General features: G+C 37.4%; 1 protein-coding gene across 2 annotated transcripts in view; it reads left to right on the plus strand.

The window, feature by feature from the left end:
• Positions 1 to 20,300, plus strand: part of col19a1 (collagen, type XIX, alpha 1) — a 215,356-nt gene that overhangs the window by 183,843 nt on the left and 11,213 nt on the right. For both annotated transcript variants that reach the window (XM_039651732.2, XM_039651740.2), the window contains 5 exons: positions 451 to 486; positions 6,185 to 6,229; positions 6,628 to 6,765; positions 15,384 to 15,450; positions 16,893 to 17,036. In XM_039651732.2, the coding sequence (XP_039507666.2) occupies positions 451 to 486; positions 6,185 to 6,229; positions 6,628 to 6,765; positions 15,384 to 15,450; positions 16,893 to 17,036 (430 nt within the window). The remainder of the gene's footprint in view (positions 1 to 450; positions 487 to 6,184; positions 6,230 to 6,627; positions 6,766 to 15,383; positions 15,451 to 16,892; positions 17,037 to 20,300) is intronic.

The raw sequence follows: 20,300 nt of genomic DNA on the forward strand, positions 1-20,300 counted from the left end.
AAAATCATGAAAGTGCTTTTCTAATAGCATCCTTAAACATTTGTACTTATTGCAACATCTAAATACCAATAGAAATAATAAACAATGCAAAGTAACAGTTTTATTTTAGTATCATTGAGATACTATTATAGTTTTTATTAATATTTTAAATTAATTTCTAAGTTTTAGTAATTTTTTGTCAAAAAAACATTTAAATACAGTATATGTCTAAGCTTTTTATTCATTTTTATTTCATTTTTAGTTTATTTTAGTATACCAAGTTCAACTACATTAAAATGAGAAGTGTTTGGCTTTGTAACTGAAAAAAACAACATTATTTTATTTTATTTCAAGCAACAACAATGGTTTTATGTTTTTAACAAATGTTTTTATGGTTTTAGTTTTAGATTCAGGTAACTACAATTACCTTGGATTGCAAAGATTGATGGGAATGTTCTGTCTCCTCCGCAGGGAAGGCCGGGAAAAGATGGAATTCCAGGCTATGAGGTATGTGAGTCTATGGTTTTGAGAGAGGTTTGCCTTCAGCTGTATAATGTTAGTAGAAAATGAATGCTTTTACTGTAATGCATGCAGCATCTAATAATTTGTGCCTTAATATTTTGCCAGCGAGTTAGAATAGTGTAGGACAAAGGCTCGGTTCTGTGCTGGTCTATGTTTATCTCTGTCTCACTCGATTTCTTTCTTTCCCAAGCAAATAAAAGCCCAACACCAGTCATTAGTCTTGTAAAGTTTTCAATAATAAGACCGCTTACTCACTGCTGATGCTCTCCAGTGTGGATAAAATCCTGCCCATGAGCCATTAAATCATGAATAATGCATGCGATCACTAATTAAATGTCCCCTACAAACAGGTTTGTAGTTTTGAAAGCCTTGTCACGTTAAAAAAATAAATAAATAAATAAATAAAGTTGTTTTCTCTGATGCCTTGTCACAACAGAACTCATGTCTACGGCAGAACTGTATGACAAATCGCACTTCTGCACTTTACAGCAGCAAACATACACATCAGAGAGCCGCCAACACACGAACGCACATATATAGACGCCTCCGTCAAAGACTGACAAATGCAGTAAATACAGCATCTGCAGATCTTAATGAGGTCAGTGAGAAAGCTGAGAATTGAGTCAGAAGTCAGTTTGCTCAGCGGCCATCTTGCTAACATTCATGGATGGCTATTTTCTATAGAGTGCAACAGTGACCGTCCACTTTTCCAGTGGAGTTGGACATTTTTTTTCCCATTAATTTCTCTCATAAGAATTTCCAAAATGTCTTTCCATGAACCAAGCCAATCAGCTACAAGGTGAATCATAACATTAAAACTTAAATTTGAAGCAAACATTTTTTTTTTTGAAACTCAACAAGACTGTGTACTTGACAATCCCATGAAGCATTGCAAACAGCACAATCAAATTAAAAATAATGGAGAAATATAAAACTACTCATTTAAAAATGTTGATTATATAAACATATTTTAAGTTTATTGCAAAATATGGTTATATATTGAAATATTGAATTATTTTGAGAGTGTAGGGAGACTTCTGGCACATTTAGCTTGTTTCGAATCTCTTATTGGTGGAATTTTCTGTAAAGCATCATATGTAATGAAGTTTTTCACCATAAATTCCGATAAACAATTATTTAAAACAATTATTTTAAAACTAATTTGAAATAATATGGGCTGAAGGATTTAACTGAAGCAAATACTATCAATTAACAACATCATAGTTCATAGTAACGGTCTCTTTAAAGGTTTATAAGTCATCGTTTAAAACCAATTTCCCTATGGAGAAAATGAATGGAGTTTTTACTTCTGGAACCAGACTGTTGCTCTCTATTGGCTGTAAGAATCTAGGGGTGGGTGCGTCTGAAATCGCCTACTGTCTTAGTAGGTAGTACATTTGAATCTGAACTTACTTTGCGAACATTAAAAAGGTATGTTCTATAGTATGAATGTGTTTATGAATGTAATTCGCCATGTTGTCATTATCACGTGACCTACCAGCGTCAGTTACGACGTTTCACTGCCATTTTATAAATCCTTTCCCGTGGCCTCATGGGATAGTAAAGTGTCCAATGAATGCACACTTCAGAAGTAGTAGGTCTTCCGGAGACTTTTTCCCTACTTTTTTTCCCAAACACCATGAATTCGGACATACTGCTCTTTTCATGTACTATTTTTCGCATGCGATATATTAAGGAAGTATTCAATTTCAGATTTTAGATGGTTAGCATGGTCAAGTTAGCCCCTGCTGATATATTCCGTAGCTACAATATCTTGCAGTAATAATCAATCGTTGTGTCCAGTGTTGTTTTAGTATCATGTACTATTATAGTATTTATTTTAAAGGGGTCATATAATGCCATTTTTGTATAAGTTAATATGAATGTTTAGGGTCTAAATTAAAACTTTGTAATATACTTTTATTTAAAAATTCTCATTAGTATTTTAAGAAAACACTCATTTTACCTGGTCAAAATCAGCTCTGTTTTCAGCATGCCGTTTCAGTGCATATGCCTTTAAATAATAAACCCCGCCCCTCTGTTATGTGGGCCTTTAGACCATGGTTTGACAGAGCACACGTGGAGTGTTGCCTTGACAACAGTTGAAGGTATATTTGGAGAGAGAATGGCTGCAGGATTCTCTGAGAACACATCTGTCCTATTGTATCGGTTTGAACTGGAGTCGCACCCGGAACAAAGTAACGGCCGCAAAGAAGTTTGACAATTAAGGCTCGAACAGGACGTTTCTGAATGTTTGGTTAACATAATGTCACTTTGATCTATCTTTGTATGCACTGACAGGGTAGAGTAGTGAGATTTGAATGCTGTGTGTTTACTGATGTAGTTATACGTTAGTTCATTGAAAGATTGACGTTAAAACTAATGGTCATGAAAAATGTTTTCCCGCGATTTGCAAAGATTAATATAAAGGTTAATAAAACTTTACACTCCAACAGCTTCTTACCAAAACCATCTTTATACTGACCTTCGTTTATGAAGAAGTCAACGATAAATTATTTGTGCAAACATGAAAGTATTGACGTTGAAAGTGGGGAACATTCCCATCGTAAACAAAACTTAGCCACTGCGTTCAAAACTTAGCCACTTCAGCGGTTCCGATTTAGGAACATCAAAATGATTTCTTTGTTTGCTATTGCACCCAAGAACAGAACACCACAATCGTTGAAGAAATAAGTTTTTTTAAAGGCAGGTTAGGCAGTTTGTTTCTAAAACACTTTTTCCAAAATTTGTTTTAACTGTCTTTATACACTCACCTAAAGGATTATTAGGAACAATTTCTCATTAATGCAATTATCCAATCAACCAATCACATGGCAGTTGCTTCAATGGATTTAGGGGTGTGGTCCTGGTCAAGACAATCTCCTGAACTCCAAACTGGATGTCAGAATGGGAAAGAAAGGTGATTTAAGCAATTTTGAGCGTGGCATGGTTGTTGGTGCCAGATGGGCCGGTCTGAGTATTTCCCAATCTACTCAGTTACTGGGATTTTCACACACAATCATTTCTAGGGTTTAGAGAATGGTGTGAAAAGGTTAAAACATCCAGTTTGCGGCAGTCCTGTGGGCGAAAATGCCTTGTAGAGGTCAGAGGAGAATGGGCTGACTAATTAAAGCTGATAGAAGAGCAACTTTGACTGAAATAACCACTCGTTACAACCGAGTTATGCAGCAAAGCATTTGTGAAGCCACAACGCGCACAACCTTGAGGCGGATGGGCTACAACAGCAGAAGACCCCACCGGGTACCACTCATCACCACTACAAATAGGAAAAAGAGGCTACAATTCTCAGCTCACCAAAGCTGCAGAGCTCACCAAAATTGGACAGTTGAAGACTGGAAAAATGTTGCCTTTGTCGGATGAGTCTCGATTTCTGTTGAGACATTCAGATGGTAGAGTCAGAATTTGGCGTAAACAGAATGAGAACATGGATCCATCATGCCTTGTTACCACTGTGCAGGCTGGTGGTGGTGGTGTAATGGTGTGGGGGATGTTTTCTTGGCACACTTTAGGCCCCTTAGTGCCAATTGAGCATCATTTAAATGCCACGGCCTACCTGAGCATTGTTTCTGATCATGTCCATCCCTTAATGGCCACCATGTACTCATCCTCTGATGGCTACTTCCAGCAGGATAATGCACCATGTCACATAGCTCGAATTATTTCAAATTGGTTTCTTGAACATGACAATGAGTTCACTGTACTAAAATGGCCCCCACAGTCACCAGATCTCAACCCAATAGAGCATCTTTGGGAATATGCAGTCAGTGCAGACAAAAAAGGGTGATGTCACTCCATGCACTGCACTCCTCTCCAAACGCGTCCTCCAGCTGAGCAGTCGGCATCATGTGTCCATGTGTTTTGGGGGCGTATAGCTTTGGAAGGAGCCCAGGAGGGGGTGGGAGTTTCTCTGTTGGCTATATCTAAAATCCAGCAGTTTTCTGCTAGTTTCTCAAACTTCTCAAACCTACCTTGCCTTTAAGTTTAGGTTTTATTGCCGATTTTTTTATATTCTATTTTATCTGAGCTTTATTTTCCAATTAACCCAAATTATGTTTAATAGTTTTAGTTCAAAATGACCTATTATAATTTAGTCTTTAGGGTGCTTTATACTGTTTGAGCATAAAAAAAGGTCTGCAAAGCACAAAGTCACTCCAAAGGGCGTTATTCTCTATATCATAAGCATTGTTTCTGAACTCCCTCGATTGTAGTCTTGAGTTTGTGAAAATACATGTCACAATATTCCTCATTTAAATAATTCCTGACCAAAAAAAAAATCTGAAATACGATTAAAGACGTTGTCCAATCACAGCACACTCTTCCTGCCTAACCAATCAGAGCACATTGAGCTATTTGGAATTTGAAAAAGGGCATAATGGGTCCCCTTTAACAATAACAGCACTGATCGTCATTCGTGACATCATTTCCTGCATTTCACGTGGGTTTTGTGGCTAACTCGAACTGACTCAAAACTGCTTGGGAGCAAAACTGAGCTCCTGTGACCAAATATGGTAGAATTTATACCGAGATTTTCGACAAGTGGCCTACCTTTCTCCCCTTTATTCCACCTCCGGATGAGTCAAAGGTTCAAACGGGTGCAGATCGTCGGGAGGAAGTTCACTGGCCTTATTTTCGCTTTCATTCACGTCACTGTCTTCTCAAATGGCACGACTGTGTGTTTGCAGGGTGTTGGACCACTCATTGAGAATTTTTTCCATTCTCCCCCCCCCATTCTTCGTTCATGGATGGCTGTCTGTTTCTTTCGGTGGTGCAACAGTGCCATCTAGCAGGAAGGAAGTTTCTCGGTCCTCTCCGTTTCATACTTTTCCATCTCTTTTATGGCAGGGGCTGAGGGAAACACAATTCAGTGGGCACGGTGATGGCTTTAAGCTCTCCTCATCAGGAGCCTGGGAATAGAGAGGAGGAGAGAGAGTGTTAGACACTGATGGGGGTGTGAATGAAAGCAGATGGTTGTGGATGCTTTCACAAAGTGCCGCCCGCTTTAGAAACGCAGGCTAGATTGCATTTCTTTTTTGCTCGGCTGCTGTAATCCAGCAGGAGAATTTGATACAGAGATGTTCCCTGAGGAGCCAGTGGGAGCCGTGATGCGAGAGAGGAGCAGAGATAGATGGAAAAGCAAGGGGAGAGTGGTTTTGGAGTACAATAAGAGGTATTTCTCAACAGAGCCCTCTCAGAAGAGAGGGAGAGGGAGAGGAATAAGAGAATGAGAGATCCAGAGGTTCACGGCTTTGATGAGTTTGGAGAGAAAATGGTCATTTGTAAAACCACGAGCTCTTTCAATCTGCTTTCGACTGAATAGCTGGAAAAGTTGGGCCATTAAAGCAGCCAAAATAATTTCATTCCGCTAATGCAGTTTGGGAGCAGTCTTTTGAAATATAGTGCGGTTTAGCTGTCTATATGTATGAGGGTTTACTTTGGGGACCAACGAAAATGTGCCTAGACGTTTGCTAAATCTGACAGAATCACCTTTGGAGACTTTCTCAGTTTGAAAACAAAAGTGAGAAGTGAATTTTGTGTATGTATAATGCGTGTGTGTGTTGGTGTGTATGTAAAATGCAAAATTAACCATCAGATTATTTATATGTCCTGTCAAACCTCCCCATATAAAAAGTGTATACATTTTTCTCACTTAACATTTTCACAGGGAGCCACAGGTAGACCTGGAGACAGAGGCACTAAAGGAGAACGGGTAAGATTTTAACATTTTGTGGATGGATTACATACAATATAAAAAATTATCCGTGTGACCTTCATTTGTATGCCATTTTCCATTTTTATGCGTAAAGAATAAACCCGTTCAATGATGATTTCAACTTCTGAATATATATTAATGATGTTTTTTCATCATTGTAAAAATCACTGTTGTGTAATTAGGAATCAGGAAGAAAAATATCCCTAAGAAAACAACATATCAATAATCAAAGTCAACACATTTAAAATCTATTGTATTTTTTATTGTATAAAAAATCAGTTTTGATTATTTTCATCATTCATTGAATTACTCAGTTAAGGTTAAGGCAGCTCCCAATAGGCAGCTTGTGTTATTTGTGTTGTTATGTTATTTATATTCTGGCTGTGGTTTTGCAGGGAGATCAGGGGATTTCAGGAGAGAGAGGAGTCCAGGGAGAACGAGGGAAAGCTGGAGACAGAGGGCCCATTGGTCCCCAGGGGCCGCCTGGTGAGAAAGGAGAACCGGGCTCACCTGGATCTTCAACAACACTATTGGTATGCACAATATCCTACTGTTACAACCCATAGACTCTCCATTTTGAAAGACTTCACTACACTTATGGAAGGATTCATGGTTGGTTTGACTTTCTTAGGCTAATGCTGAGACATATATACACTGACATTCAAAAGTTCAGGCTCAGTAAGTTTTTTTTTTTTTTTTTTTTTGGCCGGGGTAGATATTTCTATTTCAAACAAATGCTGTTCTTGTCTAGTCATCATAAAATACTGAAAAAAATGTATCAGTTTCCAGCACAAAAATGTTGCTATTAAGGTGTGCCCTGATTGACAGGGTCCCTATCAGTGTTCACTGCTCCACTAGGCACGGGATATCTGTTGAAGTTCACTTCACTTAACAAAATGCGTTCATTCATAACATCCTGTAATGTTATCAAGCACAGATGAAACTCAAATTGCTCATATTAGAGGAATTTAAAGGGGTCATGAATTGAGAAATCAAAATGTCCTTGATCTTTTGACATATCAGAAATCATTGAACTCTAAAAGCGTCCTGTAATTTTCAGAACTTTCAGAACTTGTTAGTTTCAGAAGTTCCTCATTAGTCTAAGACAGCTTTTATTGAGTCCAATCTCAGAAAACAAATCATTTGGAATTGTGTCACATTATGGCGCGCATTAGAGAGAAACAAATCAACGCCTGCTTCTACATCATTGCGTCTTTTTCCACGCCCACCGGTACGTTAGTTAGCTGAGAAGGAGATAAGAGCGATACAGATCACTGGACTAACAATAGCATTACCTTCCAAAGGATCCTAATGCTAGGAATGTTTATTTTCAAATATGTGAATGTCTCAGTAGCGCATTATTTGTTTGTTTGGTACATTTCACTGTGAATTCTTTGGTAAACCAGTCGCATTTCGGCATAAACAGTCTTTTACTGTAAGATATGGACCCGACAGTAATACCACAACATGCAAGTAACAGTGTTAACTCTAATGCCTGATCTGTGATCTGTTTCTGATATGATTCATGTACAGTCAGACGTTCTTTGTCTCAAAATCGTTTATTGCACCAGTGAATTAAGCCAGTGACTAAATGCTCAACTTCACATTGTTTCTGTTAGTAATAAAATAATCAGTTACTAAATTGTGATTGTTATGTGTAGAAAGTGGTCAAAGAACACTCCTTTTATAATCGCTGGAGCGGTCAATCAAAGTGAGAGAGTTTATCAGTGATTAGAGTCTGGATAACTGTTATAATCAATGGCGTTGTCCACACTCTTATTTACATCGTGTTTGAACTGTTAGTTTTGAAAGCATTCAATGCAGATATCTAGTTGCAATGATGAGATCACTGCATTCATGCGCTCAAGAGACCTATCTGTGATTGGCTACAATGCTCATCACTGCAACCTTTTGACGCTTTTGACATTGCGTCTACATCTGACGCACATGGCACCCTTTAGCGTCAATATGAGACGCAGATATATATGGGCCAGAGGGCGCCTCCTAGTGGTCTAACCCTAGCCCTACCCCAGACCTAAACCCATAACTGAAGTGTGTCATATTGACGCTAAAGGGTGCCATGTGCGTCGGATTTACACGCAATGTCAAGAGCGTCACCTATATGACGTCCAAGGATGAGAATGTGTTGAAATGTAATGCTGTAATCAACACTTTTCACATAGAGCAGGTTTACGTCATTAAATAAATTTTTTTGATTATTTTTAATTATATTTGTATTCGTTTTATTAGAACATATATATTTTTGGAGGTGTTGATACAAAGACTACTACATCCCATTTGAAATCAGATTTTCAAAAGCTGCTGCCAGTGGCACAGCCACTCAAATAAACTTTAGGGCCTTCATCAGCAAGAACACCCACTACAATCAACTGTACTGCTACTCCATAACCTCCAGCAATAAACCCTGTCAGTGACTGCACACTCTTCTAGAGGTGGAGCACCTCTTTGACCTCAGTAAAGATTCAGTTGCTGGCTTTTCTCCCAATCTGCACCAGCCTCTTGGCCCCCATCCCGAATCCATAACCACGGGGTCACCCCACGCTGTTCAGAGGGCAACCGTCATTGATTGCTTTGTTGTGCATAACACATGCGTGAACAGTCCAGAATAAATAATTAGTAGCTCTGCATAACAATAATTACCCACACATGTCCACGAACCCATTAGCCTCTGAACAGCACAGGATGCAGCAAATTGCCGCCCGCTTCGATGTCTATATCCAACGCTCAGTCCCAATCAAACAAACTCACAGGAGGGGATCTTCAGGAGTGTATTGTGTGTGTGTGTGTGTGTGTGTGTGGTGGGGGTGGAAGGATATAGTAGCATCAGGAGCTCTACTCAACTTCACCTCTGTAAACCACACACACACACAGAGCAACAAACATTAGTGTTCTTTGAAGGAGGGCTGTTGTTATGGCAAGGTTGTGCAGGTTTTAAAGGAAAACTTCTGTTATTATTTATCCAATCCTCGTGTTGTTCCAAAGGCTTTTTTTTTATATTTAATGAAACTGAATGAGAACAAATGCTGTAAAGCTTAATATAAGACACAAAAGCAATAAAACTGGGAAAATAAAACATATACGGTATTGTTAAAAGATTAGGGTCAGTGTAAAATATATAGGGGAGAGCGGGGCACAACCTAACGCTTTTTGGTTTTGGCTCAATTAATTAAAAAATAATTAGGTTAGATTAATACTTTTTTTTTACATAAGCAACATACACATCTCTGCTACAAATGAACACTTAAAGTTTTTTTTCTAGGACCTACCATTTTCGTACAGTTGCACTGAAAGTGACAGAAGTGCAAATGTTACAACTCACCCCATATGTGGAGTTAATTGTAACAGATAGAGGGGTTAGTTGTAACACTTGTGTGTAACATGCATACTTCAGGACTATTTTATTTGTATAGTTTGATATTGTTTGTGCATCTGTATAGACAGATATCCATACATCCATCCCTCATCCAATCATCCTTCTATTATGTATCTATATCATGGATAGAGACATAGAAAAGGGCTGCATTGTTTTGCAATAAATAATAATAAATAAAATTATAAATATTGTAATTTCAATTTAATTAGATTTGTGTGTGGCAGCTGCATGATGTACAATTATTATTATTAATAATAACAGTAATGATAATACAAATGAGCTTAAAATAAAAATTTAAAGGGTGTATTGCATTAATAACAGGCCATATTTTAATAAAATAAACAAGTTATCATTCATAGCCTACACTAAATTTTAAACATTTTAAATCCCAATATTGTTTGTGAAAGTCTAACAAAGTTAAATGTATACTCAAACCTGCAAAGTTGTGTGGCTCCGTTTTCATTTGATTATCATTGTACACTTGGAGGCTTAGTTGAAACACTCTGTTACAACCAACCCCGCTGTGTATTACATATTTTAAGCCTAGCTAACAGTCGCTAGGAATAGCAGACATGTTTCAAAACGGTGCTATGTTTGAGCCAACAAGACGGTGATTAAGGCAATATAAAGTTAGATTTGGAAACGTATACACCCAACTCAGAAACCGAAAAAAAAACTATGATGAAAAAAATTACTTTCATGGTGTCAAAACACTCTTTGTCCAGTATCTTCACGAAATATAATCAGAACTTTCCGCAAATTCGCGGGAGACCGTCTTCTGGCAGCAAGAGAAAAATAGCGGAAAGACGGGCGGCTTGATCCTGACGAACTATGTAAATGGTCCGTGTTACATTTAACCAGAGGTGGAAGTAACGAATTACAACTACTCAGATTACTGTAATTAAGTAGTTTTTTCGTGTACTTGTACTTTTATGAGTACATTTTTTAGTCTGTAATTTTCCTTGTACTTGAGTACAAATTAAGTTAAGTAATGTACTTCACTACTTTAAAAATCCCATTAATTACAAAGTACTTGTACAATTTGAATTCAACAATTATTCAAATTTTTGACCAGCATTTGGGTATCCAATGGAAATAACTGATCATGGGCGGGCCAATAAAAACCCTTGTATTTGGAGCGGGAAAAAAGCCTGGTTCCTGGAGAGCTATATTCGTCCTCACACGTCCTTCAGTTTGTATTTTAGTGTTATCAAAGAACTTTGCCGTAATGGACATGGACATTCGAGATACTGAATTCATTGAAAATTCCGAAGAAATACCAGATGACGAATGCCCATGACCCCACATGGAGGAGTTGTTCTTATACAGAGGAAGGAAAGGAGACGTTTTATAGAAACTTTGTTTCTGCAGTGATATGTGATAGTTCAGTTGTTTTTGTTTTTAAAGTTGGGTAGACCTCACGATAATTTGACTAAAAACATCACTTGAAACATGAGCTTCAGCGTTACTCAGATGACAAGCACATATACTGTAATAAAGATTTAGCATTGTAAACTTAGATTAAAAAGTTATATTGTATGTCATTGTCAACACATTGTTTTATTAATATTGAATCCGTGTTTTAAGCTTACAATGAAGAGTTTAATAATGACTCTTTCATAAAAACAGTATCTTGCCGGCCATGACCCACTGGCATAACAGTGTAACTGCACTGATTGTCAGTCTGTCTAGATGGCACATTTGTGTCAGTGCTAAATGCTGATAACTTTTGAAACTTTTGAAATATTAGTAGGGTACTTTTGGAAATCTTTATTGTAAAAAAAATAAAAATAATTAGTTTATAAATAAAATAACCCAATAAGCTTATTTATTTTGCATTATATTCATTAATAATAATAATCATATTAGACCATTTTTATAACTTGGTTTCCATAAAAGTAAATAAATATCACAGGCTAAAAGTAATTAGTAATTAGTACTCGAGTAGTTTTTGAGAGGGGTACTTTGTACTTTTACTTAAGTACATTTTTAACACCAGTACTTTTGCTTGTAATCGAGTATTATTTTAGCAACTACTTGTACTTGTACTTGAGTACAAATTTTCAGTACTCTTTCCACCTCTGCATTTAACCCCGTGTTAGGTTGTGCCCCGCGCTCCCCTATTGTTAAAGAAATTAATACTTTTATTCAGTAAGAATCTTATCAAAAAGTGACTAAAGACATAATGTTACAAAAGATTCATATTTTAAAAAAAAAATGCTGTGCTTTTGAAATTTTGGTAACACTTTTAAATAGGGTCTCATTTGTTAACATTAGTTAACTAACATGACTTAACAGTGAGCGATACATTTGTTACAGTATGTTAGTTAATAAAAATACAGCTGTTTAATCGAATGTGAATTGAATCGAAATGAATGTGAATCAAATGTTTCATATAGACATTTCTTGAGCAGCAAATGAGCAGCAAATTAGAATTTAGAATGATTTCTGAAGGATCACGTGACACTAAAGACTGGAGTAATGATGCTAAAAAAAATTCAGCTGTGCCATCACAGGAATGAACTACATTTTATAGTGTAATAAGATAGAAAATATTTTATTTACAACATTGCTCTTTTTACTGTGATCAAATAAATGCAGCCTTAGTGAGCATAAGAGACTTGTTTCGAAAACAGAGAAAAATCTTACCAACTCCGAACGTCTATGAGGAACACAAAGTTTGAGTTTGAGATTTTTTTTCTTCATGAATCAAACATCACAACTTCCTCTTGAAATCCTTTGAGCGTGCCAAGGCGAGCAGCGCAGATATAATCTTTTTTCTTTTTTCTTTTTTTTCCACGAATAACACCTTTGATTATGTTCATGCTAAATTCACCAGAACCCTCTCAAAGCAATCATTAGTACTTTTTTCCAAGTTCAAATGCATAAAATCATTCGCTTTGACCATTTTCACAGTTTTTTTCTTTTTTATGTCTAGTGCTTTATTGCTACCAACCTTATAAAATCGCCCTTCCTTGACACTGTTTGCAAATACTTTCTTGTGGAAGTCAAAATAAAATGTATGGGTGAAAAAAAAGAAGAAAAAAAAATATTACCTAGCTTTTGTGTGAGTCAGGACTTTTGTATGATACTGTAGTAGCATCTTTTCTTTTCTACGCTGTGGTATGTTGGGGTAGTGGGATTTCTGAGTGGGGTAAAATAAGACTAGGAATGCTAGTTCAGTACTGAGGTGTTCTCTGCCCTCTGTAGATGTAATTGAGAAAAAAAGTCTTCCATTATGAATCATAAAGCTCACCCCCTCCATAAAACTGGCTCATTTAGCAATAGACTTGTATCCACGTTGCTCAAAAGAGAGATTGTGGGCCCTATTTTAATGATCTAAGCGCATGGTCTAAAGCGCATGGCCAAGTGCTCTTAGTTTAACGAAGGGAAAAATGGTTGGCGCACCCAGCGCATGATCTAAAATGGTTGTCCCTATTCTCCTAATGAGTAATGGGTGTGATTTGGGAGTAATGTGCAATAAACCAGTTTCATTTCCCATTCCCATTAAAAGCCAGTTGCGCTTGTGCCATGGTGGATTGCTATAGCAGAATTTCCACGCCGAAAGACTGAACCCTTCAGAGGAAACAGATCTGCTCGTGCGCGAGGTTAAAGCGAGCCGTTCCACCATTTTTATTTACACAATATTAATCGTTTACATTGTAATCCTTTTATTTTTAATATTTGGCATGTTTGTGTACTTGTGTGTAATAAGTAGTGTACGTGTGTTGTGGACCCATAGGTGCATATTACTAATGCGCCCTTTAAATAAAATAATAAAATACTGCGCCATTGACTTTAGAAAAGGTTTCAGTTGGTCAATGGCGCAGTCTATTTCAGTTGCCTTAAAATTGCAACGTACCAACACAGCTTGTTTTCAGACCAGCATGCCGATGGGCGCAAAAATATGCGCAAATGCTTTTGCTATTTAAACAACGTGGCGCAGGACGTGAAAATGATAACTGCGTCAGGCTGAAACTAGCTAAAAACACTAGCGGATGTATGATAGGACCCGTAGAAACTGTTTAATCAAAGTTGATCATGATTTGTTGTGTACTGTGCTATAGTGCCGAAGTGATGATGTCACTTTGTAGGGCAAACTCAGAAGCTAGCGGCGCATGGGTTCCCTAAATCGAAAAGCAATGCATTTTCCCCCTAGACTTTTGGAAAATTGCACAAAAATAAGATCTGTGTTCAACAAAGAGTTGTGACCCTTACACGTTTTGTCTATCAAGATAATCTAAGTTAAAGGGTTAGTTCACCCAAAAATGAAAATTAAGTCGTTAATTACTCACCCCCATGCTGTACCAACCCTGTAAGACCTTCGTTCGTCTTCGGAACACAAATGAAGATATTTTTGATTAAATTTGAGAGCTGTATAACTACCACATTGGCTGCCTAAGGGACTGGCTCTTGACGGCCCAGAAAGTCAATGCAGAAAATGTTTAAATATTCCATGTGACTACCGTGGCTCAACTATAAGTCTATCAAGCGACGAGAATACTTGTTGTGCGAAAAAACAAACAAAAATAACGACTTTATTCGACTTTTTCTTTTCTTCCTTGTTGGCCTGAAACAAGACTTCCATACGATTTCTACGACGCATGCGCGAGAATTGAACTGAAGTAGTTAAAGGAGATCGCAATTCTCGCGCATGTGTCGTGGAAATCGTATGGAAGTCTTGTTTCAGGCCAACAAGGAAGAAAAGGAATAGTCGAATAAAGTAGTTATTTTTGTTTGTTTTTTTGCACAAAAAGTATTGATAAACTTATAGTTGAGCTTAAACATTTTCTTCATTGACTTTCTGGGCCGTCAAGAGCCAGTCCCTTTGGAGCCTATGTGGTATTTTTACAGCTCTCAAATTGAATCAAAAATATCTTCATTTGTGTTCCGAAGACGAACGAAGGTCTTACGGGGTTGGTACAGCATGGGGGTGAGTAATTAATGACTAACCCTTTAATGCAAAATTTATACATTTTGAAGCCTATATAAAGATTTTTAAAAACACAAGCAGACACAATAAAGTTAAAAAAAAAACACAAGCAGCTTATAACTGTGTGTTCGATGTCATAGATCAAAACGTGAAAATATTTAGAGGCTTTGTTCACCACAGACCGTATTACAGGCGATTTAGCAAAAACCCATTCAAAAATCCCATAGAATTTAGAGCGAGGGAACCGGGAGTGCTAAAATGCGAACTCACTTCCGCGTTTTGGCCTACAGAGTGATGCCGTAACTTCGGCACTCTATTGTGTCAAACGTGTTAGGTTGGTGTAAATGTTTTTATCTATATTTAACTTGTTGTGTGTGTTGCTGTTGGGACGTATGATTCATATCAAATCAAATGTGTAAGCCCTAACACACACGGTTTTTAGACTGATCGCTGAGATTTTCAACAGCCCGAGGCACTGAGCGTCGCTGGGGCCTCTGAGCATTTGACTGAATGGCCTTGAACTGGGCAAGGTATGTTTTTGATTAGATGGAAGAGCTTTGTTTTCCTACGAGATTTTCTTCCAAATTCAGGCCTTCTCCCATGTAGAGCAGTGATCATGAATGGCGGGATGCTTTGAGGAGAGATTGTGATTGCGCCATTATGTGTCATCCATCCCTTTGCCTCTGAGAACATTTCTCAGCATGAATAAAACATGAAGCACTGCCATTTTGAAGCTGCACTTTTTAATCTGCAAATCATGTTGTGCTGATGTTTGTTTTCCCTGTCTGTCTTCTTTTTTTTTCCACTTTCGTTCCTGTTTTCAGGGAGATAGAGCTGCCTTGGAGGAAATTAAAACATTCATCCGAAATGAAGTATTGCGTGTATTTGAAGGTACTTTATCTGCCACCACTGAGGTGTTTTCACCAGTAGATGAGGGTTTCTGTTCTTTTCATGTATGTTTGTGACAAAACTTTGTTAAGACATTTAAAAGGCATAAAAAACTTGTCAACATCAACAGTACTGCAAATGAGCTTTTTAGCAGATGGGATTCAAAAAGGAGCACAGTTAAGATAAAGTGGAGTGACTTATAATGCATTACCAGCTGGTGTTTTAATGTGTGCTACTACAGAACTTTGACCTTAAACTTAACTAATGTTTCTTGAGCACCAAATCGTCATATTAGAATGATTTCTGAATAATCATGTGACACTGAAGATAACGAAGTAGTAGTAATATTTCACAAAATCACTGTTTTTACTGTATCAAATAAATGCAGACTTGGTGAGCATAAAATACATTGAGTACTGCAAATGATTAGTAAGTTTATTATAATTTTCTATTCCATATTTAGTTGGGTCATCTATAGCCGTTTCGTGACCGCGGAGAGTGAAGGTTAGTTTCTCACTGGATTTGTCATCTATAAAGGTTAAAGAAAAAAATGAGCCGGGGTGCCCCTCACAAAAATGTGGGGAAATTGTGTGAGAGCCCGATATCCAAAATGGCTGCCGTCGGCCAAGAAATGAACTTTTGAATGGTTTTGCCCACGGTGCTGCATAATACATGGTTTCTGAGACTATTTGGGTCAAGAAATTCATAAATGATGTAGCTTTATTGATTTTACCTATTTTTGACCTTCAAAATCAAGATGGCCGCCAATTGGCTCTTTAAGGTGAGACACCACTACAGGTGAATAGGGTAAAAATTTTAACTTGCAGACATCACCATGAAACTTTACCAGTTGATTACTCGCATGAATAGGAGAAAAAAATGTATTGTGAGTTTTCTGTAATTGTATGTTTAAATATGCTAATCGGACTATATCTAATTAAATATGCATTGATATGCATATATTTTGAAGTGACGAATCTCACCATTGAAAAAAACAAGGTTCAAAATTATTTTAGCATTTTGTTGATATATTCAATGAAAGACATTACCAGAGGGGATTATGAATATTTCTTTTTGTTACCCTGGAAATCAGAAAATACTGCCAATAACATTTTGGATATTGGGCTCTCACAAAATTTCCCCACTTTTTTGTGAGGGGCACCCCGGCTCATTTTTTTCTTTAACCTTTATAGATGACAAATCCAGTGAGAAACGAACCTTCGCTCTCCACGGTCACAAAACGGCTATAGATGACCCAACTAAATGTTTATTCCGTTTATTTAATTTTGTTATATTTGTATTTTTTTATTGTATTTTATTTATTTAATCTTTTATTTGATTTGATTTGGGGGACAATTTGACATTTTGTTCACTGACTACTCTGTTTCATGCCTTGATATATGATGTTTAATATAATATAATATCTTAATTGTGCTTTTTTTCAGAGAGGTTTTCAGACAGTTACTCTTCGCTGCAGAAGACCCCAGCAGCTATATTAGCCGCACAGGCTCGACAAGGCCCTCCGGGGCCACCGGGTAACGATGGCTCCCCAGGACCCCCTGGAGAGCCAGGACCTCCAGGCTCCCAAGGTAGGAGCCAAAACCCAAAAGACTAAACCTATTATGGACCTCTTTACGCTGCTCCTACGATGGTCTTGGCTCACACAAAAACACAGATGAGCAAGACCATGATTTATTTATATGACTCATCCGTTTCCCCAGTATTAAGCTTTTTTGCTTGCTTCTCAAGGATTCCAGGTTTTGTTTTCTTTCCCTCTCTCTCATGAGGTAAAAGTGTGTTTATGGGTATGTATTATATTTGGATTTACTGTATTGGCTTCTCCTCAGATGATTGAGTTACACTGAACTGAGCGGGTAGAGGTCATCTTGCTGTTATGGCCAAGTCGAGCTTTAAACCTCAAGTTTTGATCAAAAAAGCTGAGGAGTAAAAAAAAGGAGTCAGCATCTATTTGAGCCAACAGTATCTAGCTCAGAAGACTAGAAAATGAGCAAGATGGTAATGCCCTTCCTTACACGCCATGCAAAAAATGGCCGTTAATTGGAATATTATGCATGAGGGCTTCACAAAAATCTTTCCGGCTACGTCAGAGAAGAAAGAAGACGGTTAGCTGCTTGACAAAGTGGCATATGGTGCCGAGAGCCCGGCGGGACATATGAAGACGGATGAAGAACCGGCCCAGAATAGGTGGATGTAATATCGCCCTGGACAGACTTGTGAGAGCAAGAAAGATAAAGAAGTGAGCGGATGGGAAAAAAGCCACGCAATAGCTCACTTTGTTGGATTAAGCCCTGCAAAAAAAAAAAAAAAAAAAAAAAACGAAGGGGGGTGAGGAAAATAAGCAATTCTGAACATTCATCAAAGACTGGCAACTAAATGTCATTCTCCACTTGGGTTTCTCATTGATAATGACATGCAGTTTGGTTCTGTCCCTCCTGTCTGAGTTCCTAAGGACCCTTAACCATTAGACAATGATGCCATACTATATGGTGTACATTTGAACTTCTAATAATTGATGTCCATGCAAAGAATGCATACTTTGGGCTGTGCTGAGTGCGTATACACATCTGTGAAGATTGTATTATTTATATATAGATTGTGTTGATGCATTTACAAACAGAGGAGGAAGCTCTGAAATCCTCATTTCTATCACTTTAATATGTATTTGTGTTGTGTCGCACATTTAACTGTGGATTGTGCTTTTGGAGAATGTTGGAGAGAAATGATTCTTAGCAGGCACGAGAAAACCAGGGATTTTAGTCCTGGTTAATCTTTTTTTTTATTATTGTCATATGTTGACGTCCACCTCAGTTTGGCTTTGCGGGTAATATTTCCTCATTATTCCTCGTCATCCTCTGCTGGAGTCTGTCCTCCTTTGGAATCCTCAATTTGGCCACTTTTTTTTCATGTGATATGCTAAAATATATCATTATGAAGACAAATATCTCAGAAATCTTGAATGCTTTACGTGTTCGAGTCACATTAATTCCACTCAGGGTCTGTTTTCTTGCTAGTTATACTAAATGAGAATCTGCAACATTGTAGGTGTTTTTCAAGAACGCTTCCAAATGCTGGTGTTGAATTGAAATGCTTATGCTTTTTTTATGTCATTTTTGTGCCTTTTTTTGGATGCCGTTTAACTTTTACTTAATTTTGATTTCAAATATATTCTTAAAATGAAATGATTTATTGTGTTTCATATTGTTTCTTAAAATGCACATGAACCACATATATATGGTTCATGCGATTTGAGAGTCTTATAACATCATAACCTCTAAAACTACTTATGCAGCTGTTTTACAAACCTGTAATCAGCCATGCTTTTGTATAACACATTTTTTGGGATAACAATTTTTAATCCCTTTGTATCATTTATTTTATTATTATTATTATTTTTTTTCATTTAAAGGGTGATGAAAACCTCTAACTTGGTTTCATTAAAGCTGCAGTCTGTAGCTTTTGGGGGGTTAAAAATGATCAAAATACATATTTGAAAAAATACATAACCAGTCAGTGTTCAAAACTATCTGCTTGCCTTAGCTCGATTCAAAGCGGTAAGCTTGTAATAATGTTTTAAATCCCAGTAGTACTGGTTGGAGATTTATGGCCTTTTCTCACGGCACTTGATATAATTAAACTTATCAATTTGATGGAGGATCCAGAAAGGTTCAAACGACGATCACCAGTGACAACTGTTGAAAATGCGAAAGACTTTGGTCGGACTTCGGAGTGGCTAACTTACAGAAAAAGCAACCGGACCCATGCGAAAACAAGAATACATATCAGATGAACATTACATGTAGTCACGCAATGCTGACGTTGCTAACATTAACAACCTGAGAACAAAGTTTAATTTGCACGGTTTTGCGTGATAAGCGATTTTTAGATTTAATCAGCACGATTTACTGCAATGTCAAAACCAGAACAAAAGTGGATGTTACTGTACTTGTTCAGATGACACTTTCTGGCGAAAATGATTATGTTGGTCATACTTCCAAAAAGAATAATCTGTGATTCTGATTCTCAAACATTGTGTTCATCCACGCTGTGCGGTGTCGAACTACAACTCAAGTAAAGTTGATAATTCCGCTAATGACTGCAATTGCAGATTTCGAACAGAGATGGCGACAAAGAGGAAAAACTACGGACTGCAGCTTTAAAATGTATCTGATATTTTACGCTGTATTTTCCTGCATCCCAAGAACATACCCAATTATACTTAATGCTGAGTGAGCAGTGATTATGTGAATAATATACCAGGATTTTTGATAATCTCAATGCAACATTATTTTTTTTAAACTAACTGGTGGTTTATATGAGCAAATTTCATGGAAATGCAATGTTGAATTAAATGTAAATACACTATAATGTTTTCGTTCTCATTTGTATTTCTCCACAAGGTTTAGACTTTTTTTTCCTCAGTATGAAAAAATGATTTTAAATGTAAGATCTTAGCAGGGCAAGTATTGTATTGCAGCTCCCCCTGCCTTATATTTGTGCAGTATGAACTCCCTCCTCGAGCAGGAGTTTGTATTGCAGTTGTTGTGAGGAAGCCATGATGTGATGCCACAGGTAGAGTTCTGTCCTTCATTGGAATGCCATTGCATTGGATGAATGCATCTGAAGGTGTCGACACACTTTAGTTAGTTAGCTAGCTAGTTAGTGTGTTTGCTTGTGTAAATTAGTACGGGCGGTCACACTGACGATTACTGCATTACTTGGCATCTCTTGGGTATTTTCTTTATTAACACCTACTGTGTTTCTGTTTCAGGCTTGGCTGCCTTAAAGGAAACACATTACCAATGCATGTGTGTTTTGACTGGAGGCAGTTTTCG

Source organism: Pimephales promelas, chromosome 11 (assembly GCF_988280905.1).
Source record: "Pimephales promelas chromosome 11, fPimPro1.hap1.1, whole genome shotgun sequence".
NCBI classification, from domain to species: Eukaryota; Metazoa; Chordata; class Actinopteri; order Cypriniformes; family Leuciscidae; genus Pimephales; species Pimephales promelas.